The following is a 27,469-nucleotide window of genomic DNA, read 5'->3' as shown; positions in this document are numbered from 1 at the left end:
TGAGCGGGAATTTTATTGGGGGTAGATTGGAGAATTTTAGGAATACGAATCTATTGCAGTTTGCATATATGTAGTCCTTAAAATATGTATAGCACGCAGACCACTTGATAAATTTAAATCAGATATAGATTAATTCCGGCACTGGTCCTCACAACTGTGCCTTCAGCATAGTTCTTCTCAGCCTCCTCATTTAGCGATGTTTGTGCTGCAAATCCAGAAGATCCTGAGGATACTGCAGGTTCTGATTTTCAGAGGTACTGAACATGCACCTCTCCTGTCGAAGGCAATGGGGCTATGGATGCTGAGTACCTCTGGAACCTCAGGTTTGAGCTGCCCATCCAAAGACTAGTACTTGGCCCTTGTGGGAGTGTCCTGCATTCTTAGCAAGTGAGATGTTATGAATCTAGATGCCATTAGCTTCATCAGTCATGCGCAGCATTGGTGGAATTGTCCACACCCAGGTTCTTTGATGTGTGTATCTGGGTTTTGTTGTTTTTGGTTTTTAGATACATTATTCTTATGACACTGCAAGACAGAAACGAGAAGCTTTTCTACAGAGTGCTGACCTCGGACACTGAGAGATTCATGCCCATAGTTTATACTCCCACCGTCGGCCTGGCCTGTCAGCAGTATGGTCTAGCTTTCAGAAGGCCGCGGTGAGTAGACTGACTATTTTTTCCCTTCTTTAATTGGATGTGAATGTATCTTTGTATTGAACACCCATATTTCTGTGGGCGGCCCAGCAAAAATAAAATTTGATTCTTGATCAAAAGATCGGCTATCAAACAGCTTGTGCTGTTGTGCTTTTAATGACAAACTGGGTAGCCGGGAGTAACTCTGCTGTCTTCCTGTAAACTGTGAACAGAGGGTGGTTTTGTTCTGAAACAGTACTGTACAGTCTGTGTAACTTAGCCACAAATGTCACTCTGAAGCCACACCCTTCCCCTCCCTGCCCTCCTTTTTCTCCTCTGCTGTCTCCATAGCACTGAAGTTCTTTTGACAGCACGGCCCTTTGAGGAACATTTGGGTTTTAAATACCTCTTGGTGACTCGGAGAACCTGCGTCGTTTCATATGCCCTGCAACGGATTGCACAGCAAAGTGCATTTTTAGGGGGAAATATTCTGCATGATTCCTTGTAATAATATAGTTTTAAAAAATAAATCATTTTGATTAGCTAATGCTCTAATTATAGTTGTTAGCTATGAAGGTTTTAGTGCTTTCCTGAAAGTTCAATAGTGAAGATTCAAGTTTTCCTATAAAGTGTCTTATTTTTCCATCCTTCAAATACATCACAAGGCTAAAAACATAGGCTTTACTGTAAAGACTTGTATTACAAGAATATCAGCATTTAATAAAGGAGTGACATATATAATAATTATTATTATTATATCACTTTCTATTTTCACCTTCACTGCACCCCAAGTGATGGTGGATGAGGAGTATGACCCCTATATCGCAGGTGGGGAAACTGAGGCAGACATTATGTGACTGGCCCAAGGTCACTGTGGGCATGTCTATATTGGATCTGAGAGTTATTCTCCTAGCCTGGCTCTGCAGACTTGTGCTAACAGGCCTTGTACTATTGCTCTGAAAATAACTGTACAGACAGTGCAGCATGGGCTGGTGCTCAGGCTCTGAAGCCTGTGGGGAGCCTCAACATCAAAGCAAGATCTGCAGGGCTATTTTTAAGGTGCAGGCACAAGCCCAGCTACCACATGTCTGTGGACCCTGGCTGGGAGGTTCACTCCTGGGTGCGGTGTAGACATACTCAGAAGGTACTGTATGAGGAAGGCCTTGAGGAAGTGAGGCCTTGAGGAAGATTAGGGACAGGATTCATTTGTGTGTATGATGACATGCAGAAATGTAAGACCACCCTACTCCCTTAAGCGGATTACCCAGCTCGCTGCTCTGTGTGTGAGAAAGCAGGTTGAATGGGATTGCTGTTCCCTCTGCCTCCGTTGCACAGAGTTTGGGGCATGGGTAGCACATAATAGAGGCGTGGGGAGTCTAAGCCTCACCAAACCTTGTGCTGCGGTGGGCAGTGGCGGATTACTGCACAGGCACATGGGGCCCATGCCCAGGGGCCCCAGCCAATTTGGGGCTGGGGGGAAAGGGGATCTGGGGTCATAGCTCCGACCAGGGCCGAGCTCTCATCCCCGCCCCCTCCCAGAGCTCTGCTCAAGCTATCAGCCCCACCCCAGCCAGTCCCTTGGCCGGGGCCATGGTGGGGGGCCTGAGTGCAGAGAGCAGGGTGTGGCCTTGGCAGGAAGAGGCTGGGCCTCAGTCAGAAGAGACAGGGCAAGGGACTAACCTCCCCAAGGGGAAGCTTCACCCACCACCCAGGGGTATGGTGAGACTTAATTTCCCTCCTGACCCCCAAACTCACTGGCCAGCTGTGCTGAGCCAGTGTGCAGTGAAGAAGGTGAAGTAATCTGTGCTGCCCATCCTAGCTGACAGATTGCTTCCCCATCCCCACCCCTCTGCCCTGAAGCACAGGGGAACAAGAGAAGGACCTGTGGTGTGCTGCCCCTTACACGTGACGAGATGTAAAGTCTCAGGCCCGGTCTACCCTTAAAAATTAGATTGACTTAGTCACCTCGCTCAGGGCTATGGAAAATGTTCTGCCCTGAGTGTAGTAGTTAGGTCGATCTTACCTCTGGTATAGACACCACTAGGTCGACAGAAGAATTGTTCTGTTGCCTTAGCTACCACCTCGCAGTGAAGTGGGTTAACTGCATCTAGAGAAAAAAAAAACACCTTCCATCAATTTAGGAAGCATCGACACTATGATGCTACAGCTGATGTGCTGCTGTAGTGTAGGCATATCCTCAATCTCGTCCTAAAGGATTAGGGAAAAGAACCTAAAGTAACCCCTCCCCCTGGACAGTTCTACCTGTGAGCACTCTGAGACAAGGACTGTTACACTATTCACAGCCAATTGTTGGCTTTTCACCAACCAAGGTTAGAACTGGGAGCTCCTGACCTTCAGTCCCATGGTCACGCTGCTAGACCACACTGCCTCCACCTTTGAGCAGTTTGATTTAAAGTCTACACAACAAACACTGAGATTAAACCATGTCTTTGGCTTGTCCTTAATTCTGTTCTCTAACCCCTTGTTATCTCAGGGAAAGCAGCAGTATCTTTCCTCACGCAGGACTTTGTGCAGTTATTGCTGTTGGAGGAATTCCCTTCCTATAACTCATTTTTTAAAACCTACATTATTTTGCCACTGTGGTAAGAACATCTGCTCTCATGCACTGGTGTCCCATTGCAAAGAGTCTCTGTTGAACTTAGGCAAGAAACTGTTATGGATTCCAGCCTGTGGCTTCTGCAGAAAAGGGGAAACCATAATGCCCTGATTGCAGTTGATTTCTTATTTTACAAAGGATACGTTTCTCTACTGATATACTGCGAGCTGCAGTCTAATTTCAGTTTTTACTTTGATAAAGGTTGTTTTCCCAAGTCATATTTACACATAGTCATTCTTCCAACAAGAAAAATTCCTATTTTATTATTTAAAGTGATGAGATTCACATGAGAAACGTTCATTTTTTGTTGTTGTTCTTATTCAGATCTGATTATAATTGTGTGGTAGTAAAAATTACTTTGTCCTGTGGAGGAACTTGTTGAGCAAAGGGGTTGGATTGAGGGAATATTTGGCTCAATTCAGCATGCCAGTACTTCTCGGTTGAAATCACTGGGAGTGGGATCCTCAAAATTTGATGGGAGCAGGGGAATTAAGGTTTAACTCTTGAAAAGAATTTGGGTTTTTACCACTTGCAGTATGGTTATGCTGAACTGTGCAAGCAAACTGAAATGGTATCTGAGAAGAATGAGACTTTCCAGGATCACAGGCAAGTTTAAGTCTTGCCTGGTCTCCTAGATACTATTGTCATGGTTACAGGACTAGCTGCTCCTCTGTCCTTTTTCTGGTCTTTCTGACTCCACCCCATCAAGTGTAATCTATCCTGGGGTGGAAGTTTGCAGTTCTCCCACTCCTAGATCAAGACTTGGGCTACAGATCCACTGGGTAAGCACAGCTGATACACAGGGTATCTGACTGGGTTTAGGCACCTTTGGTTCTTCCCTGCACAAATATGTGGCCAGTGGTGAAGACAGTGACCAGGCAGCCATATTAACCCAAAATATTGTTCCTTTAGCAGTAGAACCAAGACTTCTGGAGAAAAAAGTTTTTAAACCACAAATAGTCTACGTGCATGTCTATCACACCTACAGTCTTTCCATCCCCTGATGGCACCTACATAAGAACAGCCATACTGGGTCAGATCAAAGGTCCATCTAGCCCAGTATCCTATCTTCGGACAATGGCCAATGCCAGGTGCCCCAGAGGGAATGAACGGAACAGATAATCATCAAGTGATTTATGCCCTGTCGCCCATTTCCAGCTTCTGGAAAACAGAGTCTAGGGATACCATTCCTGCCCATCCTGGCTAATAGCCATTGATGGACCTATCCTCCATGAATTTACCTAGTTCTTTTTTGAACCCTGTTATAGTCTTGGCCTTCACAACATCCTCTGGCAAAGAGTTCCACAGCTTGACTGTGCATTGTGTGAAGAAATACTTTCTCTTCTTTTTTCATTTCATTTGTTCTTGTGTTATGAGAAGCAGAAAACAACACTTCCTTATCTACTTTGTCTACACCAGTCATGATTTTATAGACCTCAATCATATTTCCCCTTAGACGTTTCTTTTCCAAGCTGAAAAGTCCTAGTCTTATTAATCTTTCCTTATACAGAAGCCATTCCATACACCTAATAATTTTTGTTGCCCTTTTCTGAACCTTTTGCAATTCCAATATATCTTTTTTGAGATGGGGCGACCACATCTGCATGCAGTATTCAAGATGTGTACATACCATGGATTTATATAGAGGCAACATGATATTTTCTGTCCTATTATCTATCCCTTTCTTAATTATTCCCAGCATTCTGTTCACTTTTTTGACTGCCGCTGCACATTGAGTGGATGTTTTCAGAGAACTATCCACAATGACTCCAAGATCTCTTTCTTGAGTGGTAACAGCTAATTTAGACCCCATCATTTTATATGTATAGGATTATGCTTTTCAATGTGCATTACTTTGCATTTATCAACATAAAATTTCATCTGCCATTTTGTTGCCCAGTCACCCAGTTTTGAGAGATCCTTTTGTAGCTCTTTGCAGTCTGCCTGTGTCTTAACTATCTTTAGTAATTGTGTATCATCTGCAAATGTTGCCACCTCATTGTTTACCCCTTTTTCCAGATCATTTATGAATATGTTGAATAGGAGTGGTCCCAGAACAGACCCCTGGGGGACACCACTATTCACCTCTCTCCATTCTGAAAACTGTCCATTTATTCCTACCCTTGTTTCCTATCTTTTAACCAGTTACCAATCCATGAGAGCACCTTCCCTCTTACCCCATGACAGCTTACTTTGCGTAAGAGCCTTTGGTGAGGGGCCTTGTCAAAGGCTTTCTGAAAATCTAAGTACACTATATCCACTGGATCTCCTTGGTCCACATGCTTGTTGACCCCTTCAAAGAATTCTAGTAGATTGGTGAGGCATGACTTCCCTTTACTAAAACCATGTTGACTCTTCCTCAACAAATTATGTTCATCTATATGTCTGACAATATTGTTCTTTATTATAGTTTCAACCAGTTTGCCCGGTACCGAAGTCAGGCTTACAGGCCTGTAATTGCTGGGATCGCCTCTGGAGCCCTTTTTAAAAATTGGTGTCACATTCGCTGTCCTGCAGTCATCTGATACAGAAGCTGATTTAAATGATAGGTTACAGACTACAGTTAGTAGTTCTGCAATTTCACATTTGAGTTCCTTCAGCACTCTTGAGTGAATACCATCTGGTCCTGGTGACTTATTGCTGTTTAATTCATCAATTTGTTCCAAAACCTCCTCTAATGATACCTCAGTCTGGGACAGTTCCTCAGATCTGTCACCTAAAAAGAATGGCTTAGCTTTGGGAATCTCCCTCACATCCTCAGCCATGAAGGCCAATGCAAAGAATTAATTTAGTTTCTCTACAATGGCCTTATCGTCCTTGAGTGCTCCTTTAGCACCTTGATCGTCCAATGGCCATACTGGTTGTTTAACAGGCGTCCTGCTTCTGATGTACTTAAAAAAAATATTGCTCTTATTTTTTGAGTCTTTGGCTAACTGTTCCTCAAATTCTTTTCTGGCTTTCCTAATTGTATTTTTACATGTCATTTGCCAATGTTTCTATTTTCCTCACTAGGATTTAACTTCTACTTTTTAAAGGATGCCTTTTTGCCTCTCACTCCTTCTTTTACTTTGTTGTTTAGCCACGGTGGCTCTTTTTTGGTTCTCTTACTATGTTTTTTAATTTGGGGTATACATTTAAGTTGAGCCTCTATTATGGTCTTTAAAAAGTTTCCATGCAGCTTGCAGGGATTTCACTTTTGGCCCTGTACCCTTTAATTTCTGTTTAACTAACCTCCTCATTTTTGTGTAGTTCCCCTTTCTGAAATTAAGTGCTACAGGGTTGGGCCGCTGTGGTGTTTTTCCTGCCACAGGGATATTAATTATATTATGGTCACTATTACCAAATGGCCCAGCTATATTCACCTCTTGGACCAGATTCTGTGCTCCACTTAGGACTAAATCAAGAATTGCCTCTCCTCTGGTGGGTTCCAGGACAAGAAGCAGTCATTTAAGGTGTCAAGAAACTTTATCTCTGTATCCCATCCTGAGGTGACATGTACCCAGTCAATATGGGGATAATTGAAATCCCCCATTATTATTATTGAGTTTTTTATTTTAATAGCCTCTCTAATCTCCCTGAGTAGTTCACAATCACTATCACCAGCCTGGTCAGGTGATCGGTAATATATCCCTACTGCTATATTCTTCTTATTAGAGCATGGAATTTCTGTCCATAGAGATTCTATGGTACAATTTGATTCATTTACGATTTTTACTTCGTTTGATTCTACGCTTTCTTTCACATATAATGCCGCTCCCCCACCAGCACGACCTATTCTGTCCTTCTGATATATTTTGTACCCTGATATTACTATATCCCATTGATTAGCCTCATTCCACCAAGTTTCTGTGATGCCTATTATATCAATATCCTCATTTAATATGAGGCACTCTAGTTCACCCATTTTGTTATTTAGACTTCTAGCACTGGTATATAAGCACTTAAAAAACTTGTCTCCTTTTAGCTGTGTGCATTACACGATGTAATTGAAAGGGGCTCTTTTTTATTTGACTGTTTCTGATCAGACCCTGCCTGTATTTTATCATTTTCCATCCTCTTGTCCTCACTAGGACATAGAGATTCTCTATTAATAGATCCTCCCCTAAAGGATGTCCAAACCATGTGCTCCTCCGCGCCTGTAGGCTTTCCCCCAGCCCTTAGTTTAAAAACTTCAGACACTTTCCAAGGTGTCCTTTCCAAGTCTGGTTCTCCTGAACAACTACTGCCTCTCTTGGGAAAGGGTCACTTTAATCTTCCCAGGATTTGTTGTTGTTCTGTGTACTCTGGTTTCTGCCTGTCTTGGTCAAAACCAGTTTTGTAGGATAGCTGGAGAAGAGGCAAAATCATCAAAGCTTGTCTCTCAATAACTCTTTAAGTGTTTGCTGAGAGGTGGCTATCTTGAACCATTATTTTCCTTCCTGTCTCTTTCCCCCGACAGCCCTCTATTGAGATAACCCATACCCGCATAGTCACACAGTAAATAACCTAAGAACCAGGCCAACATACAGAATTCATAAATTATTATAGGGCAGCTCCAAATCTATCACAGCTATGATAATGAGCACTTCAGAAATCTACCTACCTGGGCAAAACCAACCACGTTATAGCCCTGTTACAAAACTGCACGGCCACCCTGGTCATTACAGGATGGTAATATGGTTCTCTAACAGGGCTTTTACATGGCGGGCTGTAAGGCAGTCACGGTTCTCTCCCCATCTGTTAGGGAGGGAGACCACGCCCCCTCGCTGCGATGCTCCTAGAGCGACTCCGTTCAGGGGGAATTAGCTAACAGTTAATAGGCCCTAGCCTTCAGTCCAGGCTGGGTATCAGTTGGGTCTGGTAGCCACAACACTCAGCCAGCGCGGGGGCAGCACACAGTTAATGGGTCTAGCCCACAGTCAGGCCGGGTGGCGGCAAGTCTATAGCCCAGAGCCTTCAATCAGGATGAGGCCGTACTCAAGTAAAGGCTGTAGCTTGCAGTCAGGCAGCACCGTAGTAAGTCCGTCTGCCCGGGGCCCTCAATCAGGGTGGAGCAGCAATCCGGTAAGGGGCTCTGACCTGTGGTCAGGCAGAGCAGTAAGGAGTCGGTCTGCCCCAGGCCCTCACTAAGGGCAGAGCAGCAATCAGGTAAGGAGGCTCTGGCCTGCTGTCAGGCAGAGCGGCTCATCAGTCTAGGGGGAGATTGTCTCTCTGATGGGAGAGCCAGATAAACCACCTGGCATCCTAGCTCGGATGGGCACCAGACCAATGCAGGCCTCTTGATCTAGAGGTCGGGAGGCTGCCAGACGCAGGCTCACCCATTCCATTGTGTCTCACCCCAGGGCCCTAATGGGGCAGAGTGATCCGCCAGGAGTCAGCGGGGAAATCCAGCCGTAACACACTGGTCCGCTTGTAGTCAGTCACACAGCCAAACCCTATTCAGCTTCCCTGGGCTCCTTCCTACACTCCCAGTCCAGGGGTACCTGGGTTCTGGGGTTGTCATTCATTTCAGTAGGGTAAACGGCAAGTGGCAGCCCCAACAGCTCCTCGGCGCTCCTGGTGTCTGGTAATTCCTCCGGGTCTCTGGCACTGTAGTTGCCTCTGTCGGCTCCAAGCTCCAGCAGTGAGGGGAAGACATCCTGCTCCTCTGGCAGCTCTTCACCTACTGAGCTGGAGGGCCTGCCTTTTATAGTTCCACTTCCTGTCCTGCCCCTCCGCTTCTGGCGGGGCAGCCACGGATATCCCAGTTCTGCCCACAGGGGGCGGTCGCAGTTCTCTTCCTGTCTGTCCGGGAGGGAAACCACACCTCCTCACTACACGGGGTCACATTAGGGTGACCAGATAGGAAGAGTGAAAAATCGGGAAGGGAGTGAGATAATAGTTCCTTATATAAGACAAAGCCCCTAATATCGTGACGATCCCGATAATATTGGGATATCTGGTCACCCTAAGTTGGAGAGTCAGGCTGAAAGGGGATGTAGAGGGGATTACTATCCAGCTCACCCCCAATGCCTCCCCAGTGCCCCCTTTACTTCAGCATCTCCAGTGTCCCAACAAATCTGCAAAATCGAACGGGGAACATAGCTCTGACCATCCAACCCCACCCCTAGCAGCATGACAGCAGATACAGTAGACTGAAATCCAGATGCACCCAGTACCCTCTGTACAAGCAGACCACTTACCATCCCTCAGCTTCCCCCAAAGACTGGGGAGAGACAGATCATCAAGGCCAGGGCCTCTACACACTGCTGACGGTCTGGCCAACCTGAGGGGGAGGAAAAGGAAGATTCGTGACAACTTGTTTGCACAACTCATAGCTGAGTCACAGAGGAAAACCAGGCTGGCTGAGAGGTGGAGACTGCACAAGAGGACTTAGTAGGAGAGGCAGATGCAGCTGTCCTGGAAATTGTGGTAGTGGCCAAGGACAATATTGCAGTGACCAGGGAAAACATGGCAGTGGCAAAGGCCAGCATCATCATGGCAAAGGAGAGCATGGAAAATGAGAGAGAGATGCAGGATGCTATCCTGACCCAGAATGCCCTCCTGCAAAACATGCTCCTGTTAGACCATCAGGTCCTGCAGTCCTGTACTTTGGGATCCAGCCATGTCCTTCAGCCCCTGGGCAATGTTGGCTACTGGGACCAGTGGCAACCCCTAACCGCCACATCCCCACAGCAGCGCTCCCAGCAGCTCCCATTCACCTCTCCGATACAACCTCTGGAGTCCGAGAACACTTGCACCTGGGAGTCCGGCTCTTTTGAGCCTTCCAATGCCCCAACCAATTTTGAGCCATGGCACCCAACCCCAGAACCCATGTGGACATGAGAGCCAGAGGCAAGGTGTAGCCTGATGATTTTACGCCCTCCCCCCACCACCACCACCACCAAAAACGTTGTATTTGGAATGTTCTTACTGTTGCACTTTGAGTTCTGTTTGCACTGTTGCATTCATTAAAAGGATTATGTATAATTGATTATTTTGCAGGCTGGTTAGTTAAATGTATTTCCAAATACAAAGAGATTATTTTTCCAGAGGTTTCATTAAAACTTTAAAAACCATTCACCATACATCCATTATGAGTCATCATTGCAGTTAACACAGAAAATCCTTTAAATAGGGATGAAATAATGCATGGGTTTTGCAAAAGCACACAGGGAATGCTAAACTTAAACCACCCACACACAATACCCCAGTGTTCACAATGTCTGTATCCCAATACAACCCCTACGGGCTAACATGTTCAGCCATGAGACTCAAAATATGAACAATAGACATCCCTTATAGCATTCCCCCGGCTGTTTGTGTTTCTCTATGGGACGTCTCCACACTTCAGCCTCCCACCCGTCTGCAAGGCTTTCCCCGTGCTCTCACAAGTATTACGCAAAACACAACATGCAATTGTAATGATTGGAATACTTTTTTCCTGCTGCTTCAAAGCAATTCCATAAACAGCGCCATCTGCCTTTCAAACAGCCAAATGCACACTCCACCACCATTCTGCAACTACAGAGGCAATAGTTGATATGTTCCTGCTTTCTATCCAAGTGGCCTGAGTACGGCTTTGTTAGCCAGGACATTAGGGGGATACACCGGGTCTCCCAAAATAACCAGACCACCCTCCACCGCGTTAATATCCACAGTGATCCTAAGGGCAAACAATCCTTTCTCCATTAATTTAAATAGTACTGAGTTCCAGAAGATCCTAGCATTGTGGACCCTTCCAGACCACTCTGCATTAATGTATGTCCGTAAACTTGCTGTGGTGGTCCACCAGTCCTTGCAGCACAATGGAGAAATAGCCCTTTCTATTTATAAATTCTGCGCCCTGATGCGGGGTACGGAGGGAGGAGGGGGTTTGAAGAAAATGATAGGTGCATCATTCATCAGTTGCACCTATACAGTTTAGGAACCCCATGCATGCAAGGCTATCAATAATTTTCTGAGCATTACCTCAGTTTCATGGCCCAGTTAGACAGCACATAGCAGACCTGCTTGAGAATGGCCCCCACAATTGATCCCCCAATGCCAAATTGGTTGGCTATAGACCGGCAACATTCTGGAGTAGCCAGCTTCCAGATAGCAATGGTGACTCATGTCATGCTGTCTGGAGTGGTTCACAACCGTGAATGCCAATGTCAGGGCAGACTCTCAGGAAGCAGGGCAGAGACCTGAAACTGGTTTTGTGTTCTATAATGATATTTTACCAACCCTATAACAAGTGTGAAGTCCTCAAGCACTATAACAGTCTTACCATGGAGTTTCAGATAGTTCCCTTGGGCATTCCAGTCTATCTTACCACGCAGACAAGTTGGACTTAATGATAGTTGATTGCTATACACCAAAGATCACAAAAGATTCAGGTGGCTTCCAGTCTCAAGAGACCAGTCACTTACCCCAGGTCAATTTGTACATTAAATCTCTCACCAAAGATAACGCTTGTAGCCCATCCTGTAATAAATGAACTAAAGATTATTAACTAAGAAAAGAAATGAGGGAGTTATTACAAGTTTAAAGCAGGAAAACATATATACACAAATGAGTTTCTATCTATGGCTTGAACAGGTGACTGAGTTGTTGTAATCTGTCCTGGAGGCCTTGGGGAAAGAGGTGGAGTGGGGGCAGGCCTGAGGCAGAGAGGGGGGTCGAGCACCGCCCAGGCAAATGACAAATGACTGACTGAGCACATTTTGAAAATGGTATAAACCAGCCCAGAAAGAAAGCGTGGCGCAGAGACAGCAGAATCTTTGGATTTTTTTAAAATTTAAACCCACCCGGCTTCCCGCAGTTCATAGTGAAAACAATCCCAGCGTGCACTCTGCTCAGAGGTGAATCAAAGGACCATGAGATACCGCGAAGAACACTATGCCCTCACTCACAATACACTGCCTCTGTGTGTTCACACGATGTGAATTGGAAGTGAAACAGGCATTCCATGTGTATGCTATCGGTGTCACTCCCATATAGGGTTGCCAACTTTCTAATAGCACAAAACCAAACTCCCCTGGCCCGCCCATGCCCAGCCCCTTCCCAGAGGCCCTGCCCCCCGCTCGCTTCATTCCCCCTCCCTCCGTCACTCGTTCTCCCCCACACTCACTTTCACTAGGCTGGGGCAGGGGGTTGGGGTGCGGAGGGGAGTGAGGGCTCCAGCTGGGAGTGCGGGCTCTGGGCGGGGCCAGAAATGAGGAGTTCAGAGTGTGGGACAGGGCTCCAGGCTGGGGCAGGGGGTTGGGGTGTGGGGGCAAGTTGTGAGGGCTCTGGGGTGGGGCTGAGGATGAGGGGTTTGGGGTACAGGATGGAGCTCCAGTCTGGGGCAGGGGGTTGGGGTGCAGCAGGTGAGGGTTCCGGCAGGGCGTATGGGCTCTGGGGTGGGGTCAGGGATGAGAGGTTTGGGGTGCAGGAGGAGGCTCAGGGCTGGGGCAGGGGATTGGGATGTAGGAGGGGGTGCAGGGTCCCAGTAGCATTTACCACAGCGTCTAGGAAGTAGCCACCAGGTCCCTGCGGCCCCTAGATGCATGGGAAGCCAGGTAGGCTCCAATGCACCACATGCTGCCCTTGTGCCCACAGGCACCGCCCCCGCAGCTCCTATTGGTTGCGGTTCTTGGCCAATGGGAGCTGCAGACCCGGCACTTGGGCAGGGGCAGTGCGTGGAGCCCCCTGTGCCTAGTGTCGCAAGAATCTGAGGGCTGCTTCCAGGAGCCGCATGGAGCAAAGGCAGGTAGGAAGCCTGCCTCAGCCCCAGGCCCCCTCTGCATCACTGACTGGACTTTTAACAGCCCGGTCAGCAGTGCTGACTGGAGCTGCCATGGTCTGTTTTTGACCAGGCGTTCTGGTCGAAAACTGGATACCTGGCAACCCTGCTCCCATACCATGCATTACCTAACATGCATCCAAAAGCTTCGGATTTACCCCTTTGTGTAGACACACCCTAGGTGCCCCGGAGCAGGAAGCTGGGTTAACCAGGAGGGAGACAAGGAAAGTAAGAGTCAACATCCTTTCTCTCTCACATTGTAATTTAAATTCATAGGGTCTTTTTCAAGGCAACTCAATATCTTCAAGAGTTTTTCTACCTAAGGGAAGTCTGTGCTGTGTCTTAGGTTCAGGAACCTTCCACATGCTCCCTCAAAGTCAAGCAGGCCTACGTGGATGGCTGGTACATAGTGTATAATGTATTGCAGCTATTGGTTTCCCCCTCTCTGCTTTTCTTCATCCTCCTCTCTCACCCGCTAGTCTCTCTGGAGCACAATGTGGACCCCGTGACATCTGAGATCACAAGTAACTGCCTAACACAGGGGTGAAATCCCAGCCCCATCGAAATCAATGGCAAAACTCCTGTTGACTTGAAGAAGGCCAGGATTTCACCCCAGATGTCAGCTTTGAAATTAGACCAGTTGTTTTGAAATTAGGCCAGTTGAATTCCCTATGCAGTTTCTGATTAGGTAGGCTCAAAGGAGGAGCTTGAGGAGGTCAAGTGAGGGTTGATCAGGGATAGGGGATGCAAGGGAATGCATTTGCAGGCTAAGGGAACGGTGCCAGCTGAGAAAGGAAGGTGGATATGTATCAGGGTGGAAAGGGATGCAGTCAAAGAGGCAGGACAAGTGGGATATGAGGTGTGTAGTAGGAGAGATTTCTCTGTGACTGGAATGGAGGCAGGAGGGCTTTGGACAGGGAGAAGAGGGGTAGGGAAGCCACAGAAGGGAGCAGAGCTCTTGTCAGATGGCATCAGGTTTGTTAGTAAAGAATTTGGGCAGAGACAGGAAGGAGGAGTAGTGGGAGCAGGGCTGATAGAGAAACTGAAAATAGAAAAGAGATGCCACAGGTTGAGGTGCAGGAGCCTTTCAGGAAGGAGAATCAGAGCTGTTAATTTAGCCCTGGTGTATGTTTGTGCATCTCGATATAAGGAGGTTTTACAGTGGGATAAGCACCAAGGAGGGGGAAGAAATATCTAGGTTGGTGCCCAGGTGCATAACAAGCAGTAATGGGATGAAAGGGAAAGGGAAAAGATAAGTTGATTATCATGAAAGTCTTTCTACGGGTGAGATCTGTTAGGCGGTGGAAAAGTCTCCCAAAGGAAGTGGTGGGTGCACCAGGGTTTGGGGAGGCTTTTTTAAATAGACCAGACAAAATGTTAGAAAATAAAGTGGAGGGAGCGATTTTGCGCCAGCCAGGGGGCTAGTAGTTAGGCCCAAGTAGGTCTTTTCCTGCTATAATTCTATGAGTGGGATGAACAGAAGGTCATGTTTTATCCTTAATACTGTAATTCCAAACATTTCATGTCTTATGCCTGATAAGCAGAGCCCTGAGGGTAAACTGCTAAGCGTATGATACAGCAAGCCAAGCATGTCTTAGGCATGTGACATTTGAAAATGTAGCCGTTAATTTTTGTGTGATAAGTGCAATTTAAAATAAAGATAGGGACATTTTAATAAATGTATCCACCGTGCCAGATTAGACTTCATTTAGCTGAAGGCAAATTGCCCTTATACTGTACAAATATTTTTCTTTCCTTTTTTTGTTCTCTGTGTCACACTTTGTCCAAGTTCTTCCTTTATCCTTGGGGCTGCCTGCGGTGCATTTGAAAAGTGTAGGTGTGGTCTCAGTGAAGTTTTCTCAGCGTGAGAAGGAAACACAATCAGGCTAGGATTTAATTGAACTTCCCCAGGCAAACTTGATCTCGCCTTAACCTTTGCATGAGCCTGTAAAATGAAATGAAAGGTGTGCTGACAGTTACAATAGATGAAGTCCAGTTTTGATACTGCTGCTTAAGACAGGCCATAGGTAGCACTGTCTGCCTCCCTTTGCAATGCTTCATGCTGGTAAACTGGTACACTTTTCCCCTCTCTAATTCTCAATTGCCAGGTGTCCATCATGCTGTGAGGGCTGGAATTGGGGGTCTCACCTGCAGAACAGGATGAGGAATGAACTCAGCCTTCTATCTCTGAGCTTGAACCTGTGGCTCATTCTGCTCGTCAAGCGTCGGCAGGGTATAATGAGTCTACTCTTGACCTGCAAACTGATTGGATGGTGGATCGGATCACTCAGCGTCTCTGGTCTTGCCAGAAGCATGGCTCTGATCCATCCACACCTATGTATTTATGTCATACAACAGACTGCCACTATTGGCCTAATTTTTCACATGTCAGCACTGGTGAACCAGTGGGAGCTGCGGTTGCTCCAAATATGTAAAAATCAAGGCCCTAAATCTTCAGAATTGCACAGATTTTTACCACACATTGACTTTAATAGGAGCTCTGTGGCTCAATCCTCATGCAGCCCTCTAAAATGCAAGGGTCATTCCCAGGGTTATACTTAAAAATATGACAATTGCTGAAAATTAAGGCTGAATAAAGCCTTCAATTGAGTCTTGAAACCCCAGAGGGGCCTGTACTGTTGAATATCATAATGTGAAGCATTCCATTGGGATTGGCAAAGGATACATGAGAGCACTTGGGTTAAAGCTTTTCTGCTTAGAAGCAGAGCCTGCCCGTGAGAGTGATTAGGCTCAAATAAGTGCAACTAATTGTGATCAGACACAGCCGTGTTGCTCATTACCTCTCCTTAATCAGAATTTAGAATGGAATTAGAGATGGAATTAGCGCATACAGTCCATCCCTCTGCTGCTTCACAAGCATTCTGTGTGATGTTTGTCACCGTCGGCCCCTGCCACTCACCCCTCTATTTCTGAAAAGGGAAAAAGGCTCATTTATTTATGTACTATACTAGGGTGATTTTTTAAAAAAAAAAAATCTGATAATTATGTGGCAAACTATCAATTGGATCAAAAAGTTATGACAGAGGCTCCGATCCTGCCATGGGTTCTCCCCTTCACAGAACCCCAAAGTGGTGAATGAGGGGCTCCAGGGATGTGCAAGGAGTCTGCCCATGCCAAAGAAGTTGCAGGATCGAGGTCTCCATCAGAAATACTTGTGCACTAATTAGTATTGAGAATCTGTTTTTTTTTAATTGTCTTTACTTATTCATAAACAGTATTTTAAATGCTCTTTGCTGCATATCTACTTTCAGTCCCTCAGGATCCTGGATGTTTAAACATGTGGGGCTCTTTATCATGAACTTTTGAAACTGCATCTTCTGGGTCTGATATTAAATTCTAGTTTTCCCATCTGAAGTGTGTGATGACAGCTTTAGAAATGTTTACATGATGAGTGAAGGCAGCCCTGTTCCCTCTCCCACAAATGGATTATTTCAGGATAAAGCTTATCATATACAGACAGTAGGGTTTTGTCCCATAAATCTCTGAATAGAATAGAATAAGAATCACTCTTGCTTTGGACTGTATTATTTGTTTTTCATTAGTACGCGCACACTATTATTTCCCTGAATAAAATAAATAAATCTGACTATTGACAAAAAGTCTTCCATCTACATGTAAACAAACTTCTAAAAATCACTGAGTTACCATGTTGATTTTGTCCAGTTTGATGATTGATTACACAATATTTAGACAAATATGTGCATATTAAAACATAATGACTCCAAAAACAATATCCCAGAGGCATGTTACAAACTCTAGCTTTCCAAAAAGAGCCAAATAGTTTTTAAGTTTATTTCAGAGCATCTAATCCTGTTACCACAGTGATTACAAAAGAATAATCATAATAATAAGGGGGTGTGGCTGACTGAAAAGGCTCTGGAGACCCAAGCTGCATAATGTGTCAGTTTCATGTTTGATTTTGGAAGCGTAAAGGCCCAGAGCCTTGGCTGTGCTGTAGCTACTCTGCACTGCATCACCAGCACAAAATGGCCCCAAATTCCCTGAAGGGGGATCCACCAGTCCCATAAAGCTAGGAAAAGGGATGAAGTAGTTCACCACTATGCAATGGCCAGGATAGGAGGTGTGGCTTGGGCATCACTGTTGCCCTGCTGAGCCCCAGCTGCTATATGGGCGCCTTTGCAGTTATTGGCAGCCAGCAATATACTGTAGGGAACCCAGCTTGGTGCACAGTCAGCCCAGAATCAGAGAAACAAAAGTCACTTAAAGCCACCTTTGTAGCCCATTTCTGAGCTCCACTGTGTAGTCCTCAGATGTAGCCAGGGATCTGGCCCATAATTTTTTAAGTAACAGCTTTGCACAGATTCCTTACCTCCTCCGTCCTGCTGAAGTCAAAACAGCCTTTGACTTAATTGGGCCAGGATTTCAACGTTCTATCTTTAATGGTGAATGTAGAAATTTGCCTCTTGTATGTCAGCAGTTTGATCTGTAGAATCAATCTTCTTTTATGGACAGTAGCACTGAATTGTGGTGTATTTCAATCTGCCCTTAGCCAAAATTGTTTAGGTGTATTCATTTATTTTCAGAAATGCATATTGCTCTGCTGATAGCTGATACTTTCAATTAGTTTTCGTCTACTATAAGGTCCTTATTGCAGTCATACCTGAGCACCATCCCTGTATTCAAAATAGAAAAATAGAACACTGATTCTTCACATTATGCTTATGGCAGACACATTGAGAAGTTAGATACAAGCATAAAATACTCTGCTGGAAGGTTGAAACGTAACACTACTTTAATTCTTAGACTCCAGAACAATATCCCCAAGAACCACAAAACAGAGAGGAACAAAGCAGGCTGCTTCTTAAAAAAATAGAGAGGCACAACTCTCCCCACTTTACTCTAGGCTGGCTGGCTACAAGATTACTCCGTTTGCATGTTTCCATACAGAACCCCCTGCTTGCCTGCACACAGGTCAGAGAAAATCCCTGAGAAGTTAAAGACATATAGCACAATTTTAAGACTTTTTAATACACCATAATTCTCTGCCTTGTTCGTCATTTAGGTCCCAGTCCTACAATTCACTGTATGCAGTAAGAGCAGTGCCTTTGTGTGCAGCCCCATTGACTTAAATAGGACTACGCACATGGTGAAATTTAATGGTCTGTGATATACAGGAGGTCAGTCTGGATGACCCAATGATTCCTTAAACTCTAAGTCTGTGAATGTGCACAAGTGTTTGCAGGATCAGGGGCCTTGCATGACCATTTTGATCTGGTAGTGGTCAGCACTCACTCTGCACATGGGTGAGTGGCTACCTAGAGACTCAAGCACGTTATCTCAGTTTCTTTCCGCTACTGCAGTAGGATAAGATGCTCCATTAATTGCTCATGTGTGAAGCACTTTGCTTTCTTCATGTTCTAATAGCTAGACAGTAAGGTCCTCGACCCAGGGACCGTATCCCTCTGAGAAGCACCACGTAGGCCTATTGTTGAAATCGAAATGTTTAATACTATAGAAATAGAGTCCTCTCACTTGATCATGTTTTTTTCCCCTCTGAGTGAGACTAGCCCCTTTTACCCTCTTCCTCTAATACAACAGTCCCTGCTTTGGCTTCTGCTTTTCCCACTGGCTGGAGTCTCACAAACACCCGTGAGACAGGGCAGTGCTCTTATTCCAATTTTACAGATGGGAAGCCAAGACACAGAGGGCCTAAGTAACCTGCCCAAGGAAGTCTGTGGTGGAGCGGGGACTTGAACCCAGCTCCCTCACGTCCTAGGCCACTGACCTAACTGGTATTGTTGTTAGTAGGTTGTCCTTAGAAAACCAGCATCTCATTAAATGAAAGCAGAAAAAGAACATTCTTATTTGTAAACATCTGCTATGCTTTTTCCAGGACTCCCACGAGAAGTGAACCACTCAAACATTATTTTTAGAAAAATCAGCAATAAACCAATGTTGTTTCCTCTGCCGGGCGTGGAGTGTGTCCTGTCTTCTTGGGTTTGGTCTACTGGGCAGGAAGCTCTTCAAGGCCAGGACTGTCTTCCTTTCAGGTCTTGTACAGTGCCAAGAACATTGTCCAGGCTTAACAGATATTAAGTGATAACAGTATGTTTTGGATGGTTCATGTGTTAAGTAACTAAATGCAGGCAAAAAAGTTTAGCTTCACAGTTTATTCGGAGAGCACTTCTATGAACGGAAGCAGAAAGAAAGTGTAAGTACAAAGGGACAGACTGCCTCAGACATGGGGATGAAAAGTGCTCTTGTGAGGCAGATTAGCTCTATTATCCCCATTTCACAGATCATGGAATTGAGGCACAGAGAAGCCTGTGTTGGTGACAAAAATGGAGGATAGGTCTCCTGTCTCCCGGGTCTGAGACTAACCATCTTCTGAGAGAAGATTTGGGAAAGAAGAAAGAGCAAACTCTTGTGGTCCTCCATACAGGTCATGTGAATTAGGCAGGCTGAATGGATGAGAGGCATGTTAGAATCAAATATGCATTCATCATCCCTGAGCAGACTAGAGTGAAACCCGTGATGAGGAAGCAGCTGAATATGATACCAGTGCCAACTGCCCTGCTCCAAGCATAGATTGGATCACTTTGTGCGGCATATTGGAGAAAGGCATGTGACCTTACCTCCCAAGAAGCTAGCTCCTTCCTTAGGTTATTGTTTAGCTGGGAGAATGGCAGAGTTTGTGCATCTTGACCAGACTCAGTTAATTTTACTGCAGTTAATTTTTAATCAGCCTTGTTTCCTATTATTATGTTTACCCATCTCTCCTTCTCCCCCGTTTGGCTTCTACCTAGCCACTTATATATTCACTTCTTTTTTTTTTTGAGTGGGGAGAAGGGACCACACATTGCATTATAGTGAACTATGCTTGGAATGCCAGACTAATAGTAAAAAATGAGTCTGTCAGAAGAATTGCACGTGCACTGTACTGAGGTCCCCTGAGCGGTTTGAGCAATGTCCTTGACCTTTTGTTAACTAATTTCATTTTCATTAAGTGCCAAGTAGGCTAGCACGAATATAGTTATCTTTTAATTTCCAGGAAGCAAAATATCTAAGCCTAAACCAAAGAAGAATAGAGGGCACACCAGAAGCAGGAGTCTGTTGTTCACACTACATGCTTTCTTTCTAAGTGAACTTTATCTTTCGGTAACTCAGATACTTCTTGTGTACTGCTTGGTGTCATTAATTAGATATGAGGATTTCCCAGTACATTAGCAAGTAACTGTGTCTCTCTCTGTGTCACATCTACTCTGAAAAGTGACTGTAAAAATGACACGGCCTTATCTCCACTCCCTGGTGTGGTCCCTGCATAGCCAGTGCAGCTCCGAATGTGAGCTGGATGCTGTTCCCGCTTGTGCAGTCATCAACAGAATTGTTTGCTGGATTCCACTGACCGAGCTAGTCAGTTACACCTGTGCAAACCCAGAGGACACTTTATACTAAGTTTGTGGCAAGTTATCATGCAAATTAGACGCATCACTAAATTTGGCTCTTGGTCTGTAAAGGCACATATAATGTCTAGGGATGGACATTTTAAAGAGGTTGAATAGCCGATTAGATCCTATGGGATTTTCAAGGATATATGCTTTATTATTTAAAAAAATTATAAATGATCTAATCTATGTAAAGTGTGCCCAGAAATTAACACAATGGTGTCTCTATTAAATACATGAAATAATACATTATTACTACCCTTTACATTTTTTTTTGAGTTGATACGCTTTTTAGTTATGTTGCTAATTTATACTTTTAAGATCTGGTCAACTACTCCCTTTTTCATGCAGAATCATGTGAAGACCATCCTAAAGAATATGCTTTTGATTACTGTATGTCTCTATAATTGAGATTCGCATCTGTTAATGCTTTTGAGATAGGCCAAAGAAGGAGATCTGCATGATCTGAGGGAGTTTGCTGATGCGATTGCAGAGCCATTGGCCATTATCTTTAAAATCTTGTGGCGATCAGGGGAGGTACTGGAAAATTGGAAAAAGGCAAATATAGTGCCCATCTTTAAAAAAGGGAAGAAGGAGAACCCAGGGAACTACAGACCGGTCAATCTCAGCTCATTCCCTGGAAAAATCATGGAGCAGGTCCTCAAGGAATCCATTTTGAAGCACTTGGAGGAGAGGAAGGTGATCAGGAACAGTCAACGTGGATTCACCAAGGGCAAGTCATGCCTGACCAAACTGATTGCCTTCTATGATGAGATAATTGGCTCTGTGGATATGGTGAAAGCAGTGGACATAATATACCTTGATTTAGCAAAGCTTTTGATAAAGTTTCCCACAGTATTCTTGCCAGCAAGTTAAAGAAATATGGATTGGATGAATGGGCTATAAGGTGGATTAGAAAGCTGGCTAGATCATTGGGCTCAATGGGTAGTGATTAATGGATCCATGTCTAGTTGGCAGCCGGTATCAAGCGGAGTGCCCCATGGGTCGGTCCCTGGGCCAGTTTTGTTCAACATCTTTATTAATTATTTGGATGATGGGATGGATTGCACCCTCAGCAAGTTTGTGGATGATACTAAGCCGGGGAGAGAGGTAGATACACTTGAGGGTAGGGATAGGGTCCAGAGTGACCTAGACAAATTGATAGATTGGGCCAAAAGAAATCTGATGAGGTTCAACAAGGACAAGTGCAGAGTCCTGCACTTAGGACGGAAGACTCCCATGTACCGCTACAGGCTGGGGACCAACTGGCTAAGCAGCAGTTCTGCAGAAAAGGACCTGGGGATTACAGTGGACGAGAAGCTGGATATGAGTCAACAGTGTGCCCTTGTTGCCAAGAAGGCTAACGGCATATTGGGCTGCATTAGCAGGAGCATTACCAGCAGATCAAGGAAAGTGATTATTCTCCTCTTTTTGGCACTGGTGAGGCCACACTTGGAGTATGCATCCAATTTTCCCCCACTACAGAAAGGATGTGGACAAATTGGAGAGAGTCCAGTGGAGGGCAACGAAAATGATTAGGAGGCTGCGGCACATGACTTATGAGGAGAGACTGAGGGAACTGGGCTTATTTAGTCTGTTAAAAAGAAGAGTGAGTGAGGGGGATTTGATAACAGCCTTCAACTACCTGAAGTGGGGTTCCCAAGAGGATGGAGCGAGGCTGTTCTCAGTGGTAGTAGATGATAGAACAAGGAGTAATGGTCTCAAGTTGCAGTGGGGGAGGTTTAGGTTGGATATCAGGAAACACTATTTCACTAGGAGGGTGGTGAAGCACTGGAATGGGTTACCTAGGGAGGTGGTGGAATCTCCATCCTTAGAGGTTTTTAAGGCCTGGTGTGACAAAGCCCTGGCTGGGATGATTTGTTTGGGGTTGGTCCTGCTTTGAGCAGGGGGTTGGACTAGATGACCTCCTGAGGTCTCTTCCAACTCTAATCTACTATGATTCTGCGATTCTCTGTGTATGTGCTTAACTTGTTGTTGGTTAGTGGGGACTGTTTAAAAGCATTGTACTGTGTACATCGACTGGTAGATTCAATTTTATTACATTTCCAGTTTTCCTGTGTGCTCAGGTGCTGATTACCACAGAAATTATCACTATATTTTGTATTTCCTCTGTTTAAAAAAACCATGGTCTTCTTTTTATCAAGATTCTCAGCAGGAGTCTAGTACACAGCAAAATTCCTTTTGTCGGCTGCCAAAAGCAACTAATGGCTGTAAAAAGTTGTATACTCTTCTGTTTTAATTGTTCTCAAACGAATCATTGCTTTCCAGTTGGTTTGCTCATGCAGCAGTGTTCTGGGCTTGGAATGGGGATGGTTTTTCAAAGCCCTATAAAATATCTCCTTTGTAGCTGATGTTTTTATATTGGAAGACAAAACCATGAAATGATCTGTATTTGCCTGGACTGAAGAGCTTTTGTGGCTTAGAAATGCCGAGCTACTTCTCCAGTGGCTCCAGAGCTCCCTCATGATGCTATGCTGTTAATAATTGTAACTGTGTTACAGAATAATGCTTATCACTAGCATGTGTTCCCTGATTTAGGACAGATAGTAAGGCTTCGTCCACACTGCAAACTTATGTCAGTATAACTACTTCGCTCAGGGGTGTGGATTTTCCATGCCCCTGAGCAAAGCAGTTGTATCAACCTAAACCCTGGTGCAACAGCGGTATGGGAGGGCTTCTCCCGCCACCTTAGCTACTGCCTCTCAGGGATGTGGAGTACCTGTGCCGGCAGGAGAAGCTTTCCCATCAACATAGATAGCGTCTGCACTAAGCACTACAGTGGTGCAGCTGCAGCATTATAAGGCCTGGTCTACACTACAGAATTAGGTTGACGCAAGGTGGCTTATGTCGACCTAATTTGTCAGTGTCTATGCTAGAATGCTGCTTCTACCGAAGTAAGTCCCCTGCTACACCAACATAATAACTCCATCTCTACAAGAGGCGTAGCACTTAATGTCAATGTAGATAGGGCAACGCAGTGTTCATGTAGACACTGCATTATTTACATCACCTGTTGGTTGTGAACCCCAAGTGAGGCTGACAGCTGGAGCCCTCCCTCCCCTTCCCTGGCGCTGACAGCCTACGCTGTCAGCCGGGCACCAGGTGAGCCCCGTGTCTGGCTGACAGCTCAGGCTGTCAGTGCTGGGGTGGCTGTCAGCAGCGGGGGGGCCCAGCTGTGGGCCCCATGTGGTGTTGACACCTGAGGCTGTCAGCCCCAGAGCTGCCAGGCTCCAGCTATCAGTGTCCCTGGTGAGGACGCACACCGCTGACAGAAGGAGCAAGTGTGGATGTGAACCACCACTTTAATTACTGTGGTGGCTGTACATCAACTTAACTTAAGTCGACTTAATTTTGTAATGTAGACAAACCCTAAGAGCGAGAGTTGTGAAATGGAAATTCTGCAACGTGACGAGCTCCCTCCACTCCTGTTAGCTTCAGGCAATCTTGCAGGGTACAGCCCTTGACTTGGACTGGTTGTAAGAAATTAGAGGCAATATAAAAATTTGCTTTCTGATATATATAAGAAAATAATAAAATACAATGGATACTTTGCCAAAATCATGGAGCAGGTCCTCAAAGAATCAATCCTGAAGCACTTACATGAGAGGAAAGTGATCAGGAACAGTCAGCATGGATTCACCAAGGGAAGGTCATGCCTGACTAATCTAATCACCTTCTATGATGAGATTACTGGTTCTGTGGATGAAGGGAAAGCAGTGGATGTATTGTTTCTTGACTTTAGCAAAGCTTTTGACACGGTCTCCCACAGTATTCTTGTCAGCAAGTTAAAGAAGTATGGGCTGGATGAATGCACTATAAGGTGGGTAGAAAGTTGGCTAGATTGTCGGGCTCAACGGGTAGTGATCAATGGCTCCATGTCTAGTTGGCAGCTGGTGTCAAGTGGAGTGCCCCAGGGGTCGGTCCTGGGGCCGGTTTTGTTCAATATCTTCATAAATGATCTGGAGGATGGTATGGTTTGCACTCTCAGCAAATTTGCGGATGATACTAAACTGGGAGGAGTGGTAGATACGCTGGAGGGCAGGGATAGGATACAGAGGGACCTAGACAAATTGAAGGATTGGGCCAAAAGAAATCTGATGAGGTTCAACAAGGACAAGTGCAGGGTCCTGCACTTAGGATGGAAGAACCCAATGCACAGCTACAGACTAGGGACCGAATGGCTAGGCAGCAGTTCTGCGGAAAAGGACCTAGGGGTGACAGTGGACGAGAAGCTGGATATGAGTCAGCAGTGTGCCCTTGTTGCCAAGAAGGCCAATGGCATTTTGGGATGTATAAGTAGGGGCATAGCGAGCAGATCGAGGGACGTGATCGTCCCCCTCTATTCGACATTGGTGAGGCCTCATCTGGAGTACTGTGTCCAGTTTTGGGCCCCACACTACAAGAAGGATGTGGATAAATTGGAGAGAGTCCAGCGAAGGGAAACAAAAATGATTAGGGGTCTGGAACACATGACTTATGAAGAGAGGCTGAGGGAACTGGGATTGTTTAGTCTGCAGAAGAGAAGAATGAGGGGGGATTTGATAGCTGCTTTCAACTACCTGAGAGGTGGTTCCAGAGAGGATGGTTCTAGACTATTCTCAGTGGTAAAAGAGGACAGGACAAGGAGTAATGGTCTCAAGTTGCAGTGGGGGAGGTTTAGGTTGGATATTAGGACAAACTTTTTCACTAGGAGGGTGGTGAAACACTGGAATGCGTTACCTAGGGAGGTGGTAGAATCTCCTTCCTTAGAAGTTTTTAAGGTCAGGCTTGACAAAGCCCTGGCTGGGATGATTTAATTGGGGATTGGTCCTGCTTTTGAGCAGGGGGTTGGACTAGATGACCTCCTGAGGTCCCTTCCAACCCTGATATTCTATGATTCTATGATTCTATATTACACCCAGTCCAAATCAAGGGCTCTAATCTTCAAGATTTCCTGAAGCCAACAGGAGTGGAGGGAACTCATCACCATGCAGAATTGGGCACCTACTTTCCATGTATAGAATGGATACATCAGGCTGCTGTTTTCTGTGTTATCGCTGGTAAAGTAGGGTTTCAAAAAAGGGCATCGCAACATAAGCCAGTCACTCTGCATAACACTGCAGAGGCTATTCTAGAAATACCACTTTCAGAGGGCAGTACATCTGGGAGTGACAGCAAAGAAAACACTAAGCAGCTGATAGCAGTGATGGTCTGGTAATGTTGATCTGATTTCCCAGTGAATAGGCAGGTGGCTATCTTTGTCTTTGGAGGCACCTAGCATGAATGGTGTACATAATTACTACCGCAAATATCTGAATACTGAAATTTTACCCTGGGCATCAGAGCCATCGGAACTACGTACTGGGAGAGCTGCGCAGAATGCACATACATCCCTTGCCTCATTTAAAATGGATTTTGCTGGGAAAACAAGAGGTTTGTGTTTGAAAGCTAGATAACTGAATGAAACTGAATGTTAATGTGCCCACAAAACCCAGTGCAGGGTGGGTGAAACAGAAGCGCACATGTCTTTCAGTTTTCCCCTTGTGCGCAGACCTCTGGAAGTTTAGTCCATTATTATTATTATTATTATTATTTGTATTACAGAAGTGCCTACAGTCCTAGATGCATTGGGAGCCTCACTGTGCTAGGCTCTGGACAAACACATAGGGAGATGCAGCTTCCCCCTAAGAGTTTACAGTCTAAATAGACAAAACAGACAAAGCGTTGGTGAGTAAACAGAGGCACAGGGAGGCAAAATGACTTGCAGAGTCTGGAATGGAACCCAGGTTTCTTTAGCCCCAGTCACTGAGTCACATTGCCTCTTGATGTGTTCTGTAGCCAAAACCATGCACTGGCTGCAATAAGCTCATTGCGAGAGGGTTTATTAAAGGTCTAAAAGCGGAATTACCAATCTCTGCTACATTTAAGGTTTTATTTTAAGGAAATGTCCATTGAGCCAAATCTGACTCTTGCCAGACTGAAATGGAAAAGTGGCAAAACAGGTCTCGGTGGTTGAGATTTATGGGCCTAATCATGTAGCCTTTAAGCCCAACGGTTATAAGATCAGCCCTAACCTTGATATTAACAAGTATACAGGAGTAGTATTTCCACACCAATAAGTAATACATGTCTAACGACTGGGTTCAGTAAATCAGCTCCCACCTACTCTCCTCTCTTACCTTGTAGTTACTGATTTTATAGAATGGTTTGTTTTTGTTTCATTTCTTAGTGGGCTGTTTATCACCATTCATGACAAAGGCCATATTGCAACAATGCTAAACTCCTGGCCTGAAGAAGATATAAAGGTATGCTTGATTTCTTTTTATGGAGCTGAGAAAAGCTTGCAAATATTTTCCATTTCTCACAATAATCCGACAGAATTTGAAGCTTCCAAAAGGAAATGCAGCCTATCCCTCTGATCTCAAGTTTTGCATCGGAACAAACAAATCAAAGGAGAAGTATTTTGTTCTTCTGTAGGCTTTCTTTGCAATGATCTCAAAGTGGTTTCCATTCATTATTTAATTAAGATTCAAAGCACCCCTTTGAGTCTGATAAATATGTTTTTGCCAAGGAGGAAACTGGCACAGAGACGTTAAGTGACTCACCCAAGGTCACAAAGGACATTTGTGGCAAAGCTGGGAATAGAACTCAGAAATCCTGAGTCCTAATCCTGGGGTTCAGTCACAAGCCTGCCTTTCTCAACTACAGGCAAATGCCCTGTTCATTGAGCTTTGTTCATCAACAGCTGTACAACTAAGAATTTTACAGTGGCTGCTCTATTGAGCTTATATCTATACAATTCCTTTTGTTCCGAAGCACTTTGAAAATTTGGGTCAGATTTCTCCTCTCAAATCCATACAGACTGTGCATAGTGGGTGCAGCACCATCAGTCTGGCCTGGTGAATCTGTGATTCAAGAAATTGCCCACTATAATGGGCATACAGGATCGAAAGGAAAATTTGCATGCTTTGCTGGACGAGACAGGATCTGAGACTCTGGAAAATGATTTGGTTGGTTATTAGCAAGACAAGGTGGGTGTGGTAATATCTTTTATTGGACCAACTTT

At 45.1% G+C, this 27,469-nt stretch overlaps 1 protein-coding gene across 2 annotated transcripts in view; it reads left to right on the top strand.

The window, feature by feature from the left end:
- ME3 (malic enzyme 3) overlaps window positions 1-27,469 on the top strand; it is a 183,756-nt gene that overhangs the window by 92,381 nt on the left and 63,906 nt on the right. For both annotated transcript variants that reach the window (XM_073336628.1, XM_073336618.1), the window contains 2 exons: window positions 507-656; window positions 26,633-26,708. In XM_073336628.1, the coding sequence (XP_073192729.1) occupies window positions 507-656; window positions 26,633-26,708 (226 nt within the window). The remainder of the gene's footprint in view (window positions 1-506; window positions 657-26,632; window positions 26,709-27,469) is intronic.

Source organism: Lepidochelys kempii, chromosome 1, assembly GCF_965140265.1.
Source record: "Lepidochelys kempii isolate rLepKem1 chromosome 1, rLepKem1.hap2, whole genome shotgun sequence".
NCBI lineage: Eukaryota > Metazoa > Chordata > Testudines > Cheloniidae > Lepidochelys > Lepidochelys kempii.
The sequence above is the reverse complement of the archived record's forward strand: the minus strand, read 5'-3'. Positions and strand labels throughout refer to the sequence as shown.